The sequence below is a fragment of the Mus musculus genome, chromosome 7 (assembly GCF_000001635.26).
Source record: "Mus musculus strain C57BL/6J chromosome 7, GRCm38.p6 C57BL/6J".
Taxonomy (NCBI): domain Eukaryota; kingdom Metazoa; phylum Chordata; class Mammalia; order Rodentia; family Muridae; genus Mus; species Mus musculus.
Genome location: NC_000073.6, coordinates 4,561,554 through 4,582,759, shown reverse-complemented (window position 1 = coordinate 4,582,759; position 21,206 = coordinate 4,561,554). Strand labels below are relative to the sequence as shown.

The 21,206-nt window shown below is 44.4% G+C and overlaps 1 protein-coding gene across 10 annotated transcripts in view; it reads left to right on the top strand.

Annotated features, from left to right (window-relative positions):
* Positions 1-21,206, top strand: part of Ptprh (protein tyrosine phosphatase, receptor type, H) — a 55,434-nt gene that overhangs the window by 21,282 nt on the left and 12,946 nt on the right. For 4 of the 10 annotated variants that reach the window (XR_003946524.1, XR_881746.3, XM_011250634.3 and 1 more), the window contains 6 exons: positions 118-384; positions 1,632-1,898; positions 9,219-9,497; positions 10,739-11,005; positions 13,047-13,325; positions 18,432-18,698. Coding sequence is in view for 8 of the 10 variants with exons in the window: in XM_011250634.3 (XP_011248936.1) it covers positions 118-384; positions 1,632-1,898; positions 9,219-9,497; positions 10,739-11,005; positions 13,047-13,325; positions 18,432-18,698 (1,626 nt within the window). In the remaining 2 variants the exon portion in view is untranslated. The remainder of the gene's footprint in view (positions 1-117; positions 385-1,631; positions 1,899-9,218; positions 9,498-10,738; positions 11,006-13,046; positions 13,326-18,431; positions 18,699-21,206) is intronic. The other 6 variants (XM_011250635.3, XM_011250636.3, XM_006540204.4 and 3 more) reach the window with 6 other exon arrangements.

The following is a 21,206-nucleotide window of genomic DNA, read 5'->3' as shown; positions in this document are numbered from 1 at the left end:
AGGGAAACTGTGCTTCCATGTTGGACTTCCACCTCTGCCACTGGGCCATCGTCTCTGAAGAGACAGAAACTTGAGGACCAGGAACAACACTGATTTCCCTTTCTGTCCCCATTTCAGCCCCAAACCCAGTGAGAAACCTGAGGGTCGAAGGTCAAAACAACATCTCCATCAGCCTGAGCTGGGAGCCTCCTGATCAGCCCTCCCTGCAGGGCCTCACCTACTGGGCCCAGTGCAGTAGACATGGTGGCCAAACTGAGACCCGGAACACAACAGACACCAGTATTACCGTGGATGGACTTGATCCTGGGTCTTCATATGAATGTTCTGTGTGGGTGGAAAAGGATGGAGTCTATAGCACCAATGAGACTCTCAGTAACACCACAGGTGAGAGCAGACACTATTTCCTTACACACCCCCTGACCCCTCTCTTCTCAAACCTGTTTCCTCTTTCTCCGTTTATTTATTTTATTTATTTTATGTGCAGTGGTGCTTTGCCTGCACATAGATCTGGATCTGGGTGTCTGGTTCTCTGGAACTGGAGTTACAGCCAGTTGTGAGGAGCCATGTGTGTGCTGGGACCTGAACCCAGGTCCTCTGGAAGAACGGTCAGAGCTGTTCACACTGAGTCATCTCTCTAACCTTCCTCTTTCTCGATCTTAATCGGTTCTGAATATGCAGCCCACACCGGCCTGGAACTCACAACCATTCTGCCGATACTGCCTAGATGGCTGGATTATAGCTGTGCACCAGTCCGTTTGTCCTGACTTTTTAACAAGAATGTCTCTATTTATCTTATGTGTTTGAGAGCTTTGCCTTCCTGGGTGTCAGGTGTACCAGGTGCATGCAGTGCTCTGGAAGCCAGAAGAGCCTGTAGGGTTTCTCCAAATTTAAAATGTAGTTTTGTGCCACCCTGCGGTTCTGGGAACTTTAACTCGGGTCCTCCACAAGAGCAGTAAATGCTATTACCTACTTACCCATCACTCCAGCACAACATCTGGTCTCTGATCCTTTGTTGTGAATGGTAGGTGGTAGAGGGTGGTTGGGAGCTAAGGAGAAGGAGGAACACATAACAGTGAAGGCGCTTATTTACACTTCTGCTTTCTTCAGCCACTCTAAAATAGAGGAAGAGAAAGGTGGCATTGACTCAAGAAAGCTCTAGAGCAGCCAATATCTGCATGCAGACTTTGTTTTAAAGATCAGTGAAGTTGGGTTTGGGGTACATTTTACTTCTGTTGTCTTTGATTCTCTCTCTCTCTCTCTCTCTCTCTCTCTCTCTCTCTCTCTCTCTCTCTCTCTGTCTCTCTGTGTCCATTTCTTGACAGGATCTTTCTATGTATCCATGCTTGCCTTAAATGGGGAGGTATCCTCCTGACTCACTGTCCTGGAAACTGGGTTTACAGACTGAGACATTGTTAGGTCTGACATTGCTAATGCACTGATACAGCTTTCCCAGCCCTGAGCACTGAGTCTCAGCAGCATTGTAATGCCAACCAGCCACATGTCACACCAGTCACAGGGAAACTATGCTTCCATGTTGGACTTCCACCTCTGCCACTGGGCCATCGTCTCTGAAGAGACAGAGACTTGAGGACCAGGAACAACGCTGATTTCCCTTTTTGTCCCCATTTCAGCTCCAAACCCAGTGAGAAACCTGAGGGTCGAAGGTCAAAACAACATCTCCATCAGCCTGAGCTGGGAGCCTCCTGATCAGCCCTCCCTGCAGGGCCTCACCTACTGGGCCCAGTGCAGTAGACATGGTGGCCAAACTGAGACCCGGAACACAGCAGACACCAGTGTCACCGTGGATGGACTTGATCCTGGGTCTTCATATGAATGTTCTGTGTGGGTGGAAAAGGATGGAGTCTATAGCACCAATGAGACTCTCAATACCAGCACAGGTGAGAGCAGACACTATTTCCTTACACATTTCAGCCCTCTCTCTCCTCAGACCCCCTTCTCTTTTCCTCTGTTAATATGTTCTGAGTATGTAGCCCATACTACTCATGCCAGTGCTACCTAGATGCCTGAATTGTAGGTGTATGTCAGAAGATAGGCTGGAATTTTTAACAGGATTGTATCTACTTTATTTTACCTGCATGAGAGCTTTGCATGTATGTGTGATAGTGCATAGGTGCATGCAGTGTCCTGGAAGCCAGAAGAGGGTGTAGGAGTTCTCAGATTTAACAGATAACTGTGGCAACCCTAGAGTGCTGGGCACTGAAATCTTGGTCCTCTGAAGAGCTATAAATGCTCTGACCTGCTGAATCATATCTGCAGCCTTTCCTCTGGTCTCTGATCCCTTTGTTGTTAATGGTATGTGTTTGGGAGCTGCCAGAAGTAGGTGGGGAAGTATAAGTGAAGACACATATTTAAGCTTTCTATCCCGTCCCACGGGATTCAGTTATTCGTGGGTGCGAGGGGAACCGCAAACTTGGAAGGAGATGGGAGGAAGAAAAAGAGAAATAGGAGACCAAGAAGGGTACCTATCAAGGTCTCCTTTATTATGCTGAGGTGCCTTCTTTTTAAAGAATACATCACAGGGAATATGGGAGGGGTTGAGGGAGAATTATACAAAGAACAAAGAAGTGGGCATCTGCTGACATGGGGGCCGAAGTCGGGCGCCAGGCAGCGGGCACTTTGCATCTTATCTCCGGAACATCGATCCTCCTTGACAGCCTTGGGTGTCAAGCTGGGCTCAGGCGTAACTCATGTCCTTGGATGGCATGGGAACTCAGGAAGAGATAGGGAAGAGGGGACTATAATTCAGCTTTTACAGCCTCAGGTGCCAAGAAGGGAATAGGGAGGAAAGGGGGTGATAACCAGCTCTTTTACAAGGTCATTTGGCCTGTTAGGGAGATTGTGAAGGGCTCACTTTCTCACAGGATTTTCTCCAACATCTACCCCTTCTGAATTAAATTTAATAAGACCACACTTAACTGAGATGATCAAATAATCTTCTCATCCTTAGATGAGCGGGCATTTCCATGGCTGGGGGACATTGACCCGATTCCTCCAGTGGGTGTTGTCACAGACCCACACTTGTGGCTCTTGGTATCTTTCAGGGAGGGGAGGCAGAGCCTTAGAAAATTTTTTTACTCATAATCGAAACTAGATACCAACCTCCATCTAAACCGGGTTTGTCTCTCAGGGAACTCAGAAACGGTCTATTTGGACCTTCCCCTGCAATACTTAGTTTGCACCCATGCTGGGCCCATACTGGATTCGTATTATCAAGAACCAGTATGCACAGTTCAGAGTTCTGTGCAGCTCCCATAGGAGAATTGTCAACCTCTCTATAAGAATTATGTCAATTGTAAAACCACAATTTGTGGCTCTCAAGCTATACTAGGAGCTGGAGGTTACCCTTTTTTGTCCCTATTGTCTCCAAAGCCTGAGGAACCAAGGGGACTCTGCATTAGCAGCAAGGGTGGAAAATTGGAGACGAGTCGTTGTTTCTGCCTCCGTGGGAGGAGGATCTTCTTCGTCTGAGTCCTGGATATCCAGCTGATGGTAGTGGACTGCAACCGGCTTACTTAAAGCAGCTTCAATCTGCGACTTAACAAAACTGGTTAACTTTCTAAAGGCTCAGGGGCCAAAAGACAAAAGCAGTAAAATAGCCATGAAAGGTCCCAAAAGTGTGGGAAGTAAGGTAGTGTGACCCAAGGAGAAGTAGAAAACCAATTTTTATACCAATATTCTTGTTTTTCTCTGTTGCATTTTCTCTCTTCTAAACTAGCTCTAACTTTGTCTATGCTATCTTGAACTAAGCCAGTCTTGTCAGAGTAAAAACAACAATCTTCTAATACCTGAAATTTCTGTCTTTGTAGCCTTAATATTTGTTATATCCTGTCTTATTGTTGAGACCATTACTTCTAAGACATTAACCTTTGCCTCCAAGTTTTTATCTACAATAAGTTGCTAATATCTTACGCATCTCATTAACAAAATAACCAGTATGCAGCTGTTTATCTAAAGCTGTGGTAGATATTGAAGTTAAAATTGCAATTAAAGCAGTAAATCTTAAAATTGCTCATTTGATCTTTTCCAAGTTTGTATTCCTGGATTTTTAAACCAAGGATCATTTCTTAACTCTAACAGGCAGAAAAACATAAGCAGGTCTCTATAACAAAATCATAACAGCAGATTCCTTATCTAAATTAGGATCTACACGATTAGTTAATTGACAACAATTACAATGAATATGAAAAGACTTTTCAAGATTGGTGATCTTAACTCTTAAAATTATCTAACAATATAGCATATAGGTAAGGTACACAAGCTTTCACAGCTATAGGGGAGTTGGCCTGAATGGCCAAAACCAGTGTCTCTGATGAAATCTTGTTAAATACACTGTAGCAGTCCCTCTGCCTCACAGGTCATCATTTATAGTTGTCCTCAAGTGGACACCAGGTTGGCTCTCCTTGCTGTAGCCCATGGCGAAGATAGGAAGTTTCTTCATCTTGTTTGCAAGTGGCTGCTCTCCCTGATTCTTTTTTCTCTGTGTTCTCAACACAGTTTTCTTGTCATCACTGCCATGAACTCACAGGTCAGTCTGTCACAGGAATCATTCTGGAAGCTAGCATGCTTCTGCAGCATTCTGTGGATAAAACAGAAGCACCGCCCCCTTTTCCCCATAATAACCTTCTGCTCAGGCTCATGCCATGTGTCAATGAGTGGGTCCTTTTCATCTCACCTAGACATGATTATGTCTAGTTTTAAGATACTATGAGGCATTTATTAAGTTCTTAGACATCTAAATTTTAAAACTCTTAACAATAAAAGTATGATTTAAATAATGTACAGGGGTGTATAATTTTTCCCCTTTTTTGTTTTTAAGAAGATAGAGTTTTAAAGTTCTATAATGCCTTGTCTTTGAGAATTATAAAATTGTTGACAAAACCACTTAAATACTGGACTGTTATAGTCTGTTTTAATATAACATGGATAGTGACTAATTACACTTTCAATTGTTTCTCTTGAAGAGAGATTGTAACTAGAATGTTTGAAAAGTTATTATAGTCACATGTGTATTATTTATTTATTTATTTATTTATCAGAAATAAGAGAAAGTCCTTAAGTTGTCTTTGTGAATAACTATGTTCTAGGGAAAAACAGTTTGATCAGTAAGTCTAAAACCCAAATAATTATAAGGATCCTGAGTTTCAGGAGCTATCTGTAATCTTTATCAGTTAAAGCTTTATGTAAACCTCTATAACACAAAAGCAAATCTTGGGGGCCTTTTCCAGGCAACCCAGGACAATTTCTTAACTGCCCCAAAACAAAGGAACAGTATTTTTTCTTATAAGTCGCATAAGCAATTGCAAGCTCTGAGATATAATATTGACTATTAATATACAACTTAAAGTTTGATTGTTCAACATTTTTAAACACCATCTACAGCACGCAATTTAATTATCTGTGCTGAAACAGGATGAAACTCAGAAGAATAAACATGATTTAATTCACGTATACTTTTCTCCCATATAAAGGCTGTTTTTTAAACACAGTAAATGGGATGCATGCATGCATGCATGAATTTATAGAAGATATAGGAGCATGAATAAAAACAATTGTTTAACTTATCTTAAAATAATGACTATCAATTTTATTTAAAATGATGGCATGCAATAGATCAAACATCAATATTCTGTATTAACCAAATTAATGGCTGTTTGGAACAAGGAACAGACACTTATACATATAAGCAAACTCTGTATACTATAACTTTATATAAAGTAGGCAAGTCAAATCACAATGTCTTGATAGATTCCACAGCCTGATTGACTTTTTATAAACTTTGAATTTAAACTTTATTTAGAACAACATCTGGCCAGGTCTGTAACAAGGCTCTTCAGCTAAAAGAAAGGGAGGGGGAGCTGAAGTCCAGGTTTCCCCAGTCACAGTTTGTGAAACAAAAGAAGTGCCACACAAGCCTTGCTGAGGCTGCTCCCCTCTGAGCTCAGCCTCAACCCAAACGCAAACATTTTCTCAATCTGAACATTTTGCTAGAATCCTGGCCCAAAGATTATCCTTATTTTGAATTATCCTTAAAGACCTGTTTTCGTGGATTCATTCATTCTGAATTTTGTTTAGAATGACTCCAACCCTGAGTTCCCAATTTTAAGCTAACTTTCTGTTACAAGCAAAAGGCTGCCTGCCCCTTTAAGAGCTTGCAATCGGCCCTCAGCAGGGCTTTTTCAGCTGTACCTGACTCCCAGTCACAGTGCAGCATAACTTATCAGTTTGTGCTGTGCAAATTGAGACTGCTTTTTAAAGAAGTTAAACTAAATTAAAGGATGGACAGCCAGCAGATAAAGTTTTAACCATTTATATTTTTCAACATGAAACACAGAACAACAATCATTTAAACAACAAAACAAAATCAAACATGAATTGACAGACATATGGACAATTTGGTGCACCAAAACCAGATAATAGACAGAGAGGGAATAGAACTTGATGTCTCAAAGGGACACAGATATCCTAACCATAGCTAAGAATATCTCCATAGGAGCCAGAGTGGAAGCAGGACGTCTCCCGTTTTCCTTCTGTCTCTAGGAGAGCTCTGAAAAAGCTTATTTTCATTTTCTCTCTTTTTTTGCTAAAAGATCTCAAACAGGGGATTACTGCTTTTCTGAAACTTATTTTCTCTCTCTCTCTCATGTCTAATTCTTTATCTCCTTCTTCTGGGAAAGCTGCCAGAGAAGGGAGAGGAGGCACAGTGGCTGCTTCTGATAGTTACTCCTCAATAAGAAAAGATGGTTGCAGGGACTGCATTGGGACAGAAAAAACAGTTGCAGGGACCACATCGGGACCCTCATTAGCTAGTTTATCATTTAAATCTCTACCTACCTTTCACCATTTTTTACAATGTATCTCTGCTTCATCTATAATTAACCATGGACATACCTGGTCTATGAAAATAAAAAGTCTATCTAATCTTTCTTTTTAACTCGTACTCCTCTTTCCCTGAGAGCTATCTTTAAGCCTTTGATGAAGGCTGCCTCTTTAGATAGCTTATTTCCCATAACCTGAAGTGGAGATGACTCAACTCACCAAAAACTTCTCGCTCTTCCGTGAGCAGCAGAAGGGGTCCTTCACTACTTCTAAATTCTTGGGGTCACAACGAACTTCTCTGGAACCTCCACTGATAGGAATTACGATCTGGACCTCGCCCTCACGCCGGGCGCCACTTATCCCATCCCGCGGGATTCAGTTATTCGTGGGTGCAAGGGGGACTGCAAACCTGGAAGGAGATGGGAGGAAGAAAAAGAGAAATAGGAGACCAGGAAGGGTATCTATCGAGGTCTCGTTTATTATGCTGAGGTGCCTTCTTTTTAAAGCATACATTGCAGGAATAGGGGAGGGGTCGGGGAGAATTATACAAAGAACAAAGAAATGGGCATCTGCTGACATGGGGGCCAAAGTCAGGTGCCAGGCAGTGGGCACTTTGCATCTTATCTCCGGAACATCGATCCTCCTCCACAGCCTTAGGTGTCAAGCTGGGCTCAAGCGTAACTCATGTCCTTGGGTGTCATGGGAACTCAGGAAGAGATAGGGAAGAGCAGACTATAATTCAGCTTTTACAGCCTTAGGTGCCAGGAAGGGAATAGGGAGGAAAGGGGTGATAACCAGCTCTTAGCACGAAGCCATTTGGCCTGTTAGGGAGATTGTGAAGGGCTCACTTTCTCACAGGATGGTCTCTGACAGCTTTTGTTTTCTCTGAGGTACTCTAAAATGGAGGAAGAGAAAGGTGTCATTGATCTTCATGAGAGTTTTTTTTTTTTTAATATACACACATTGATTTTCTTCCTCCCTTCCCTTCCCCTCTCTATCTTTCTCTCTCTTCTTCTCTTTGTCCATCCAAACTGCAGTTTCCCCCCAGTTCTTTCCTTCCAGTCACTCATATTCTCCCCCCCCCATCCATTTCTCTCTGTTTCTCTTCTGAAAAGGGCCGTCCTCCCATGGATAGCAACCAAACATGGCATATCAAGTTGCAGTAAGCCTAGGTACCACACCTCATACTGAGACTGGAAGAGGCAACTCGGTGAAGTTAAGGGTCCTTAGCTGGCAAAACGATCAGAGGCAGCCCATGCTCCAAACAGTTAGGAATCCCAGAAAAAGATCAAGCTAACAACTGTAACATACATAGAGGGCCTAGGTCAGTTTTTCATGGGTTCCCCAGTGGTCTCTTCTGTGTCTGAGAGCCCCTTTGATCCTGGTTAGTTGTTTCCTGGTGGTTTCCTAGGTTTCTCTTGAGCCTGCAGTTCATCCTTCCATCTTCCACAGTATTCCCAGAGTTCCACCTAATGTATGGCTGCAGGTCTCTGCCTCTGTTTCCATCAGTTGCTGGGTGAAGTCTCTCTTAAGACACCTGTGATAGCTGCCAATCTATGTCAATTCTATAGCAGAATATCATTAGGAATAACTTTCTCTCCCAGGTCACTGGGGTCACCACCCTCCGGGTCTCTAGCCAGTGTCAGGGGTGGGAGATACCTCTCATGGCATGGGGCTCAAACTGGACCAAATATTCCTTAGTCACTTCCCCAATTTCTGGGCCACTTTGACCCCAGGACCTCTGGTAGGCTGGGCCAAATGTACATAGAAGGGTTTTGTTTGGGTTGGTGTCTTAGTCCCTCCACTTTAAGTCTTGCCTGGCTACAAGAGTTAGATGGTTCAGACTCCAGATCTCCCCTTTCTTGGAGTCTTAGCTAAAGTGACCCTCATAGATTCCTGGAGGTTTCCATTGTGTCGTGTTCTGGAGATGGCCCCTCCGAATTCAGTTGTGTCTCCCAGTACTAGCATCTGAGAGAATGAACTATCAGCAACATCTCATTTCTGCATACAACCCATATTTTCCCCAAGCAATAAAGTAGAGCTTAAAGCATGTGTTTGTTTGTATAAACTCTGCTTTTTCTGTTTTCTTTAAAGGAGATTCCTTTGTATCCCATGTTTTCCTCAAATGTGTGGAAATCCTCCTGCTTCATCTTCTTGAGTACTGGATTTATTGACAAGAGCCACGATGCCTTGCTAGGTCTGACATTGCTAATGCACTGATACAGCTTTCCCAGCCCTGAGCACTAAGTCTCAGCAGCATTGTAATGACAACCAGCCACATGCTAAGAGTCACAGGGAAACTGTGCTTCCATGTTGGACTTCCACCTGGGCCATTGGGACAGAAACTTGAGGACCAGGAACAACACTGATTTCCCTTTCTGTCCCCATTTCAGCCCCAAACCCAGTGAGAAACCTGAGGGTCGAAGGTCAAAACAACATCTCCATCAGCCTGAGCTGGGAGCCTCCTGATCAGCCCTCCCTGCAGGGCCTCACCTACTGGGCCCAGTGCAGTAGACATGGTGGCCAAACTGAGACCCGGAACACAACAGACACCAGTATTACCGTGGATGGACTTGATCCTGGGTCTTCATATGAATGTTCTGTGTGGGTGGAAAAGGATGGAGTCTATAGCACCAATGAGACTCTCAGTAACACCACAGGTGAGAGCAGACACTATTTCCTTACACACCCCCTGACCTCACTCTTCTCAAACCTGTTTCCCCTTTCTCTGTTTAGTTATTTTATTTATTTTATGTGCAGTGGTGCTTTGCCTGCACATAGATCTGGATCTGGGTGTCTGGTTCTCTGGAACTGGAGTTACAGCCAATTGTGAGGAGCCATGTGTGTGCTGGGACCTGAACCCAGGTCCTCTGGAAGAACGGTCAGAGCTGTTCACACTGAGTCATCTCTCTAACCTCCCTCTTTCTCGATCTTAATCGGTTCTGAATATGCAGCCCACACCGGCCTGGAACTCACAACCATTCTGCCGATACTGCCTAGATGGCTGGATTATAGCTGTGCACCTGTCCGTTTGTCCTGACTTTTTAACAGGAATGTCTTTATTTATCTTATGTGTTTGAGAGCTTTGCCTTCCTGGGTGTCAGGTCTACCAGGTGCATGCAGTGCTCTGGAAGCCAGAAGAGCCTGTAGGGTTTCTCCAAATTTAAAATGTAGTTTTGTGCCACCCTGGGGTTCTGGGAACTTTAACTCGGGTCCTCCACAAGAGCAGTAAATGCTATTACCTTCTTACCCATCACTCCAGCACAACATCTGGTCTCTGATCCCTTTGTTGTGAATGGTAGGTGGTAGAGGGTGGTTGGGGGCTAAGGAGAAGGAGGAACACATAACAGTGAAGGCGCTTATTTACACTTCTGCTTTCTTCAGCCACTCTAAAATAGAGGAAGAGAAAGGTGGCATTGACTCAAGAAAGCTCTAGAGCAGCCAATATCTGCATGCAGACTTTGTTTTAAAGATCAGTGAAGTTGGGTTTGGGGTACATTTTACTTCTGTTGTTTTTGATTCTTTCTCTGTCTCTCTCTCTCTCTCTCTCTCTCTCTCTCTCTCTCTCTCTCTCTCTCTCTCTCTCCTTTTCTTGAAAGGATCTTTCTATGTATCCATGCTTGCCTTAAATGGGGAGGTATCCTCCTGACTCAGTGTCCTGGAAACTGGGTTTACAGACTGAGACATTGTTAGGTCTGACATTGCTAATGCACTGATACAGCTTTCCCAGCCCTGAGCACTGAGTCTCAGCAGCATTGTCACACCACATGTCACACCAGTCACAGGGAAACTGTGCTTCCATGTTGGACTTCCACCTCTGCCACTGGGTTCATGGTCTCTGAAGAGACAGAAACTTGAGGACCAGGAACAACACTGATTTCCCTTTCTGTCCCCATTTCAGCCCCAAACCCAGTGAGAAACCTGAGGGTCAAAAGTCAGAACAACTTCTCCATCAGCCTGAGCTGGGAGCCTCCTGATCAGCCCTCCCTGCAGGGCCTCATCTACTGGGCCCAGTGCAGTAGACATGGTGGCCAAACTGAGACCCGGAACACAACAGACACCAGTGTCACCGTGGATGGACTTGATCCTGGGTTTTTATATAAATGTTCTGTGTGGGTGGAAAAGGATGGAGTCTATAGCACCAATGAGACTCTCAATACCAGCACAGGTGAGAGCAGACACTATTTCCTTACACATTTCAGCTCTCTCTCTCTCTCCTCAGACCCCCTTCTCTTTTCCTCTGTTAATATGTTCTGAGTATGTAGCCCACACTACTCATGCCAATACTACCTAGATGCCTGAATTGTAGGTGTACGTCAGAAGATAGGCTGGAATTTTCAACAGGATTGTATCTACTTTATTTACCTGTATGAGAGCTTTGCATGCATGTGTGAAAGTGCACGGGTGCATGCAGTGTCCTGGAAGCAGAAGAGGGTGTAGGAGTTCTCAGATGTAACAGATAACTGTGGCAACCCTCGAGTGCTGAGCACTGAAATCTTGGTCCTCTGAAGAGCTATAAATGCTCTGACCTGCTGAATCATATCTGCAGCCTTACCTCTGGTCTCTGATCCCTTTGTTGTTAATGGTATGTGGTAGAGAACGGTTGGGAGCTGCTAATAGAGGGTGGTGGGGAAGTATAAGTGAACACACATATTTAAGCTTTTGTTTTTCTCTGAGGTACTCTAAAGTGGAAGAAGAGAAAGGTGGCATTGGTCTTCATGAGAGATTTTTTTATATATACACATTGATTTTCTCTTCCTGTTTTTCTCCTTCCCTCCCTTTCCGTCTCAGTTTCTCTCTCTTCCTCTCTCCATCCATCCAAACTGCAGTTTCCCCCCAGTTCTTTCCTTCCAGTCACTCATATTCTCCCCCCCCCCCCATCCATTTCTCTCTGTTTCTCTTCTGAAAAGGGCCGTCCTCCCATGGATAGCAACCAAACATGGCATATCAAGTTGCAGTAAGCCTAGGCACCTCACCTCATACTGAGACTGGAAGAGGCAACTCGGTGAAGTTAAGGGTCCTTAGCTGGCAAAACGATCAGAGGCAGCCCATGCTCCAAACAGTTAGGAATCCCAGAAAAAGATCAAGCTAACAACTGTAACATACATAGAGGGCCTAGGTCAGTCCTTGGTAGGTTTCCTGGTTGTCTTTTCAGTCTCTGTAAGATTTTGAACCCTGGTTGGCTGAATCTGTGGAGTGTGTTTTTTTTTTTTTTTTTTTTTTTTTTTTTTTGGTTCCTCTTGAGCCTTACATTTCTTCCTTCCATCCTCCACAGTATTCCCAGAGCTCCACCTAATGTTTGGCTGCAGGTCTCTGCATCTGTTTCCATCAGTTGCTGGGTGAAGCCTCTTAAGACACCTGTGATAACTGCCAATCTATGAGTATAGTAGAATATCATTAGGAATAACTTTCTCTCCCAGGTCACTCGGCTCACCACCCTCTGGGTTTCTAGGCAGTGTCAGGGGTGGGCTTCCTTTCGTGGCATGGGCCTCCAGGTGGACCAGACATTCTTTAGTCACTCCCACAGTTATTGGGCCACCTAAACCCCAGCACATCTAGTAGGCAGGGCCAAGTGTACATGGAAGGGTTTTTGTCTGGGTTGGTGTCTTAGTCCCTCCACTTTAAGTCTTGCCTGGTTACAAGAGGTAGTTGGTTCAGACTCCAGATCTCCCATTGCTTGGAGTCTAAGCTAAGGTGACCCTCATAGATTTCTGGAGGTTTCCCTTGCATCATGTTTAGTAGATGCCCCTCACAATTCAGTTTTGTCTCCCAGCACTAGCATAAGAGATACAGAAACTTCAAGAACATTTCATTTCTACATACAACCCATATTTTCCAAAGCAATATATAAAAGTCTTTGCTTTTCTATATTTTCTTGACAGAAGATTCCTTTATGTCTCATGTTTGCCTCAAAATGTGTGGAAATCCTTCTGCCTTAGCTTCCCGAGTATTGGTTTTACTGACAAGAGCCATCATGCCCTGCTAGGTCTGACATTAGTCATGCACTGAAAAGAGTTTCCCAGCGTTTAGAACTAAGTCTCTACAGCACTCTAGTGACAACCAGCCAGCCACATGATAAGATTCAAAGGGAAACTGTGTTTCCATATTGGATTTTCTAGGTCTGAGTCACCCTACCTCTACCACTGGGTTCATGGTCTCTGAAGAGACAGAAACTTGAGAACCAGGAACAACACTGATTTCCCTTTCAGTCCCCATTTCAGCCTCAAACCCAGTGAGAAACCTGAGGGTCGAAGGTCAGAACAACTTCTCCATCAGCCTGAGCTGGGAGCCTCCTGATCAGTCCTCCCTGCAGGGCCTCACCTACTGGGCCCAGTGCAGTAGACATGGTGGCCAAACTGAGACCCGGAACACAGCAGACACCAGTGTCACCGTGGATGGCCTTGATCCTGGGTCTTCATATGAATGTTCTGTGTGGGTGGAAAAGGATGGAGTCTATAGCACCAATGAGACTCTCAATACCAGCACAGGTGAGAGGGGTTATTTTTGTATTCTTTTTTCTTAAAGGGATGTTGTTGAAATATGACATCGAATGGAGCAAATTCTATGATTCAATAGAAATGATGGAAATTACACACCCAGAGAGATTGATATACATAAGTAATAGATACATATATTTATGCATACATACATAGATACATACATGTATCAATAGATACATGGAAATATGACATACAGTATAAATTATAGATTGATTTTAGGAGTTACATGATTAATAGATGGATCATAGATGTAGTTTGGATGATATATAAATTTCATACATATATATGTATATGCTTTTACATATGCTTATAAATGATATGTGGGGGAGCAGTATTCACAATTGAACCTAAGGCCTCATATCTGCAAGACAAGAACCCTACCTACTTAGTACATAGAGCAAGCTCACCTCAGTCTCCCAAGTGCTGTAATATAGCCTCTTACAGTTTGTTTGTTTGTTTGATTGTTTGTTTGTTTAAGTGAAGACAGTTGGTGGTGATGCCGGAGCATTGCTAGAAGAATGTGCCCAACTATCTGACATGCAGTCCCTTTGGGACAGGAGAAAATAGGATCTGTCTTGAAGTAGGCCTAGCTCTGGAAATGAGTTGTTCACAGCATGTGCATCTTATGATGAGGTCTTGTCCAGTAAGACTAACTGCAGCCCACAACACCAGGGTGTGTGTTCTTGCTCAAATGAGAGTGTGTGCAGTGACCTCTGAGGGACCTTTGCTCTGTCAAGGTTCTGGCCCTCTGATTCTTTTGTGTGTTCACTTGCCTGTGCACGCGCCTCTCTGTGTGTTCACATGGAGGCCAGATGTTGACATTATGGCTTCCTCAATTGTTTTACACCTAGTGTTTTTTAATTAAAAGTTATTTTTAAAGTGGTGGCACCTGACTTTAATCACAGCATTTCAGAGACGGAAGCAGGTCTCTAGGAGTTTGAGGTCAGACTGGTGTACAGAGCCAGTTCCATGACAGCCACGACCAGACATAGAAAAATTCTATCTCAAAAACAAACAAACACAAAAACAAAAACAATAAAAGCAAACAAACAACCCACCCCAAGAAAACAAAAAATAACTTGAAAACGTTATTTTTAAAATTATTTTTAAAAAATCACAAAATTGGCGAGCAGTGGTGGCACACGCCTGTAATCCCAGCACTTGGGAAGCTGAGGCAGGCAGATTTCTGAGTTCGAGGCCAGCCTGGTCTACAGAGTGAGTTCTGGAACAGCCAGGGCTACACCGAGAAACCCTGTCTTGAAAAACAAACAAATCACAAAATTAATTAACTAATTACTTAATTAATTTGTCGAGAACCAGCTCAAGCTGGGGAAGGCATCCAGGTAAGGCATCAGCAGTTAGGGTTGGTGCTGGCAGCAGCTGAAAGCCACCACATCCCCTCTCCCCACAATGGCGGGTAATTTGTAGGATCAGCACTGACAGGAGGAAAACTTAACTATCTGCGGTTGGCAAGAAACTCTGAAGTCTTTTAACTCTTTTTCTTTTTCTTTTTTTTTAACATTTATTTATTCTATTTAAATAAGTACACTCTAGCAATCTTCACACTCACCAGAAAAGGGGATTAGATCCCGTTACAGATGGTTGTGCGCCATCCTGTGGTTGCTGGAAATTGAACCCAAGACTTCTGGAAGAGTAGTCAAGTGTTCTTAACTGCTGAGCCATCTTTCCAGCCCGTCTTTTAACTCTTTTTTTTTTTTTAATTTTTTTTACTCTTATTTTTTTATTAGGTATTTTCTTCATTTACATTAACAGTGCTATCCCAAAAGTCCCCCATACCCTCCCCCCACTCCCTTTCCTCCCCCCCTCCACTCCCACTTCTTGGCCCTGGCGTTCCCCTATACTGAGGCATATAAAGTTTGCACAACCAATGGGCCTCTCTTTCCACTGATGGCCAACTAAGCCATCTTTTGATACATATGCAGCTAGAGACAAGAGCTCCGGGGTACTGGTTAGTTCATAATGTTGATCCACCTATAGGGTTGCAGACCCCTTTAGCTCTTTGGGTACTTTCTCTAGCTCCTCCATTGGGGGCCCTGTGATCCACCCAATAGCTGACTGTGAGCATCCACTTCTGTGTTTGCTAGGCCCGGGTATAGTCTCACAAGAGACAGCTATATCAGGGTCCTTTTAGCAAAATCTTGCTAGTGTATGCAATGGTGTCAGTGTTTGGAGGCTGATTATGGGATGGATCCCCGGATATGGCAGTCTCTAGATGGTCCATCCTTTCGTCTCAGCTCCAAACTTTGTCTCTGTAACTCCTTCCATGGGTGTTTTGTTCCCAATTCTAAGAAGGGGCAAAGTGTCCACACTTTGGTCTTCGTTCTTCTTGAGTTTCATGAGTTTCACAAATTGTATCTTATATCTTGGGTATTCTAAGTATCTGGGCTAATATCCACTTATCAGTGAGTACATATTATGTGAGTTCTTTTGTGATTGGGTTACCTCACTCAGGATGATGCCCTCCAGGTCCATCCATTTGCCTAGGAATTTCATAAATTCATTCTTTTTAATAGCTGAGTAGTACTCCATTGTGTAAATGTACCACATTTTCTGTATCCATTCCTCTGTTGAGGGGCATCTGGGTTCTTCCCAGCTTCTGGCTATTATATATAAGGCTGCTATGAACATAGTGGAGCATGTGTCCTTCTTACCGGTTGGGACATCTTCTGGATATATGCCCAGGAGAGGTATTGCTGGATCCTCCGGTAGTACTATGTCCAGTTTTCTGAGGAACCGCCAGACTGATTTACAGAGTGGCTGTACAAGCTTGCAATCCCACCAACAATGGAGGAATGTTCCTCTTTCTCCACATCCTCGCCAGCATCTGCTGTCACCTGAATTTTTTATCTTAGCCATTCTGACTGGTTTCTTTTAACTCTTAAGAGGCTGGTTAGAAAGAAAATGATAGCTGGGCAGTGGTGGCGCATGCCTTTAATCCCAGCACTCAGGAGGCAGAGGCAGGCGGATTTCTAAGTTCGAGGCCAGCCTGGTCTACAGAGTGAGTTCCAGGACAGCCAGGGCTACACAGAGAAACCCTGTCTCAAAAAAACAAAAAACAACACAAAACAAAACAAGGATAGAGAGAAAGTTATGCATACAAACAAACACACACACACACACACACACACACACACGTGCACGCGCAAATGTGGGTTGAACACCAGTGATCGCAGCATCTGGCAGTGGGGAAAGGGGGCTCGGGAGGTCAGGGTTGTTTTTGGTTCCCCACAGCCCCCAAAAGGACAAGAAATAAAACAGAAATTTGAGATGCTCTGGGCTGGACTAGACCCCTTAATCAGCTGGAACAAGCAGCTGATGAGGTAATTGCCTCTCTTTGTTTGCGATCCCTGCTCTATTTGTATTATCTTTATTTTTCTTACAGTCCCGAACCCACCCTTCTTCATATTTACTTATTTATTCGTGTGTCGGTGTGGGTAGGTTGGGTGTGCAGAGATCAGAGAACAACTTGCAGGAGTCATTTCTCTCCTTCCATGCTGTGGAGCTCACCCAAATCGTCAACCCTATGTTTGTTTATTTGCTGACACGGGGTCTTCCAGGCTGGCCTTGAACTGATCGTCTTGCCTCCACCTCTCAAGTGCTGGATCACCCAGCTTCTCGCTTGTTTATTAATTTTTAAATTAAGATTTTTGGTGAGACTAAGAATAAGAATAAGTAATGAGAGAGAGAGAGAGAGACTCTGGGCCTGGCTTGAGCCTTTGAAATCTCAAAGCCCACCCTCAGTGGCACACCTCCTCCATCCAGGCCACACCTCCTAACTGTTCCCAGACTTTCTACCATCTGATGACTAAGCATTCAAATACTGTGGGGGCCATTTTCATTCAAACCACTACACTGGTGTCACTGGATTTATAGGCCTTATTCCTAAAAATTATCATTCCTCAGCAAGTAGAAATTTCCCAACTATAGGCTCTGTTGGTTGTAGGGGTTTCTTTTTGTGTGCTTTTTAAATTCTTGGAAAATTGGGTCTTTGGAGTCAGGAAGTCTCAATACCACTCAGAAACTAATACCTTCACTGTCAGCTTCTTTGTGTGACAGGAAAGGTAACTGGACCACAAATCCCATCATACCACAGGGTCAGAGAGATTCCAAGGCCTCAAGCTTGAGGAGGCGCGCTCTCTCTCTCCCCACCTCCCTCTTTCTTTGACTCACTCACTCTAAGACAGATACTCACAATGTGGCTCAGGTTATCCTCAAACTCATGGCCAATCACCTGTCTCAGCATCCCACTAGGATTATTACAGGTGTTAACGACCATGAATAGCTGTGGACACAACCTTAGGGCTCTGGTCAAATTTTGCTTTCACAGATCTACAGAATAAAAACTATACCTACAGCGCAGTGACCCTGATAATGGAGTCCTCATAAGGACCCCTATTCTCATTTCTATACCTACTGGGTTCAGTGAAAAAGAGACCTAGAGAAAGCAAGATCCTTCAGGATATGAAACCAAATCCAAAGATAATACTAAGGAGTCTTGACAATACTAAGGATCTGAGGTAAAGACTCAGATCTGGCACTTTGTGCCACTTCAGCTTGTGGGCAGAAAGGAACGATATGCCCAATCCCATACAAAGCCTGCAGGTGCCCACAGGTGATATGCCCCATTCTCTTTGTAGATAGAATGGGATGAGGTTCAACCTCGTGGCCAAGAAGGGAGCGGCTGAGTTGGAGAGACAGCTTAATAGTTAAGAGCACTTACTGCTCTTATAGAGTTCAGTTCTCCCACTAAGTCCAGGGCCTCACAAACACCTTTAACTCAAGTGGAGGATACTCAATACCCGTTTCTGGCTCCAGTGGGCTCTTCTACCCACATACACATATCCCTATATAGACAATAATACATACACATAACTAAAATATTTCTAAAGGAAAAAAAATATGAGAGGACTACAAATTCCATAATGCCATGGGGTTATAACCTTATACATTCAGTGATACAGAATCCAAGGCGTTGTGGGGGTTGTAGTCTGGAAGGATTTGAGATAGGCTAGTTCTCAGAGAACCACCTTTGATGGATGGATCCTATTGATTCCTCTCATTTTCTTTACTTAGTACCAGCTGCTGTCAACATCACCTCCTGCATCAGCACTTCTGGGGGATATGGGGTCCTCCTGACCTGGTCCTGCCCATCTGGGGGTTATGAGAGCTTTGAGGTAAAAGTGGGTAGGAAATGGCGCTCTGAAAATGGATCTTTGTGTGGGAAGGGCGTGACCGTGTCAGATCTTGAGCCAGCTCAGTCCTACACAGCCACCGTCACGACTGTCTTCAAGGACCTGAAGGCCCAGTCTCTCTCTACAACTTGCCACACAGAGAGTGCAGGTGAGTAGAGAGCCCAGAGACAAACCTTGCCATGAAGAGAGGCCGTGGGTTTTTGTTGTTGTTGTTGTTAGTTGTTGTTGTTTATTTTGTTCCTGGTCTGTCTACCTTTTGTTTTCTGATTTCGCTATCTCCATCTTTCTGAGTGTGCACATGTGCCTGCAGGTGCTATCTCCATCTTTCTGAGTGTGCACATGTGCGTGCAGGTGCTATCTCCATCTTTCTGAGTGTGCACATGTGCGTGCAGGTTCATGTGCACACATTTATGCATGTGACCAGAGGATAATCTTGTGTATGGTTTATTTAGCATCCACATTAAACGTTTTTGTATTATATCTACTTACTTTTTTTATTTGTGTGTGTGCCACAGTGCACATGAAGGGTCAGAAAACGAACCGCAGGAGTCCGTTATTTCCTCCTGCCACATGGGTCACAGGGATCTAACTCAGTGCCTTGGGCCTGCTGGTGAGCATCTTCACCCCCTGACCCATCTCACAGCTCCTCATACATTTCCTTTCTTATAGAGACCTGGTGTCTCGTTGACCTCAGTCTGGCCAAGTGGAGCTGATGCCCTGAGGATGAAGGAGTGTGTGGTAGTTGGCTGTCTAGATTAGGCTAACAGAGGGGTCGGCTTGTTGTTGGATGGTTATCTTGGAATCTGGACCCAGTTCAGCAAGCTCCAGGAATACACATGCCTCTCCCTCCTCAGATTAACATTATAGGCGTGTGCCACCAGGCCTGGTTATTTCTGAGATGGAGCCTAGCCACCATGCTTGCAATGCAAACACTTTACCAACTGACCCGGCTCACTAGTTTCCTTAAAACAGCTTTCTTGAGATAAAATTCATCAGACACACAATCCAGTCACTTGAAGTCATCACACAGCTTGCTGGCAGTCAGTGTATTTTCAACACCACTGAAGCCTCCAGTCAGTACCTTTGACCTTTAATTAAAATAATTAGGCTGGGCAGTGGTGATGCACACCTTTAATCCCAGCACTTGGGAGGCAGAGGCAGGCAGATTTCTGAGTTCGAGGCCAGCCTGGTCTACAAAGTGAGTTCCAGGACAGCCAGGGCTATACAGAGAAACCCTGTCTCAACCCCCCCACCCCCAAAATAGTTATTATCTTTTTAATCTGTATGGTGTTTTGCCTTCATGAATGTCTATATATCACATGCATGCCATACCGGAAGCAGCCAAAAGGAGGCATCAGATTCTCTGGAACTGGAGTTTCCTGTGGTTGTGAGCTGCCCTGTGGTTCTAAGTGTTGAACCAAGGTCCTCTGGAAGAGCAACCAATGCTTTTCACCCTGAGCCACATCTCTTCACAGTTGCGTTCTCTGATTTTTATCTCTAATCTTTCTTTTAAATTGTTTATTCCACTTATATATTTGGGGATGAGTTGGGGGGGGGGTGCACACACATGCCACTGTGCATGTATGGATGTCAAAGACAACTTGTTCCTTCTTTTATGTGGGTGTTGTCACCAGGCTTGTCTGCAAGCAGTTCAACCCGCTGAGCCGTCTTGATGGCCCAGTGAATGTGTGTATCATTCTGTTCCCTTTGTCTCTTCTCGGGAATCAGGGTGTCTGGTAAATCCTAGGTGTCCATTCGGGTCAGACAGCAGAAGAGAATGCAGTGTTGAACTTTGCTTTGCCCAATCTGTTCCTTGGGAGTGTTTTTCTTTTCACAAACTAGCATTCTAGAGGGGACAAAGTCTCTTGTCAAATGCTGAGGGACCAAATTGGTGAGGTACGCAAATGTCATAAAGGACATACGTATTCCTACTGGAATCTGTCGACCACCAGCTATATACAACCAGAACTGCTGGGCAGGTGCAGCCTTGGGCTCCCAAGGCTAACGGAGATGGGTCTTCACTAGTACTTAGTGTCTGAGGACAGATCCTAGGAGAACTATGCCCATCAGAGTCTAGGAATAAGCAAGGTCTTGAGCAGTCCTAGATGTCAGGAGAGCTCCACTGCTAGGCACTGTCCCCTTGGCAAGCAAATCTCTGAGAAGACCAAGCCCCTACCCTTGGGAGAACTGATGCCGTGAGGACGAGGGAGTGTGTGATGGTGGGCTCTCTAGATTAGGCTAACCAAAGAGTCGGTTTGTTGTTGGATGGGTGTCTTGGTTTCTGGGAAGTCCCACATACTTCAGGTAGCTCTTTGGGTGGCTCCAGTCCCTGAGTAGGGAATCCTAGATTGTATAGGAATGGAGACAATAACCAGGCACTGGCATGCATCAACTCTCTGCTCTCTATTTTTGATTGCTCTCTACTCTGGGGATATGATGTGACATCATGCCACCTAAACTTCCCCTTGGGGATGCATTGCAACTATGTAGCTTTGATTGGTTTTGGAACTATGTAGAGGAGGATGGCGGTGAACTCACAGAGATCCCCCTGCCTCTGCGTCCTGAGTGCTGGGATTTAAGGCATGGGCCACCATTCCCAGCTAAGAGTACATACTGCTTTTTCAGAGGAACTGAGTTTGGTTCCCAGCGCTCACAT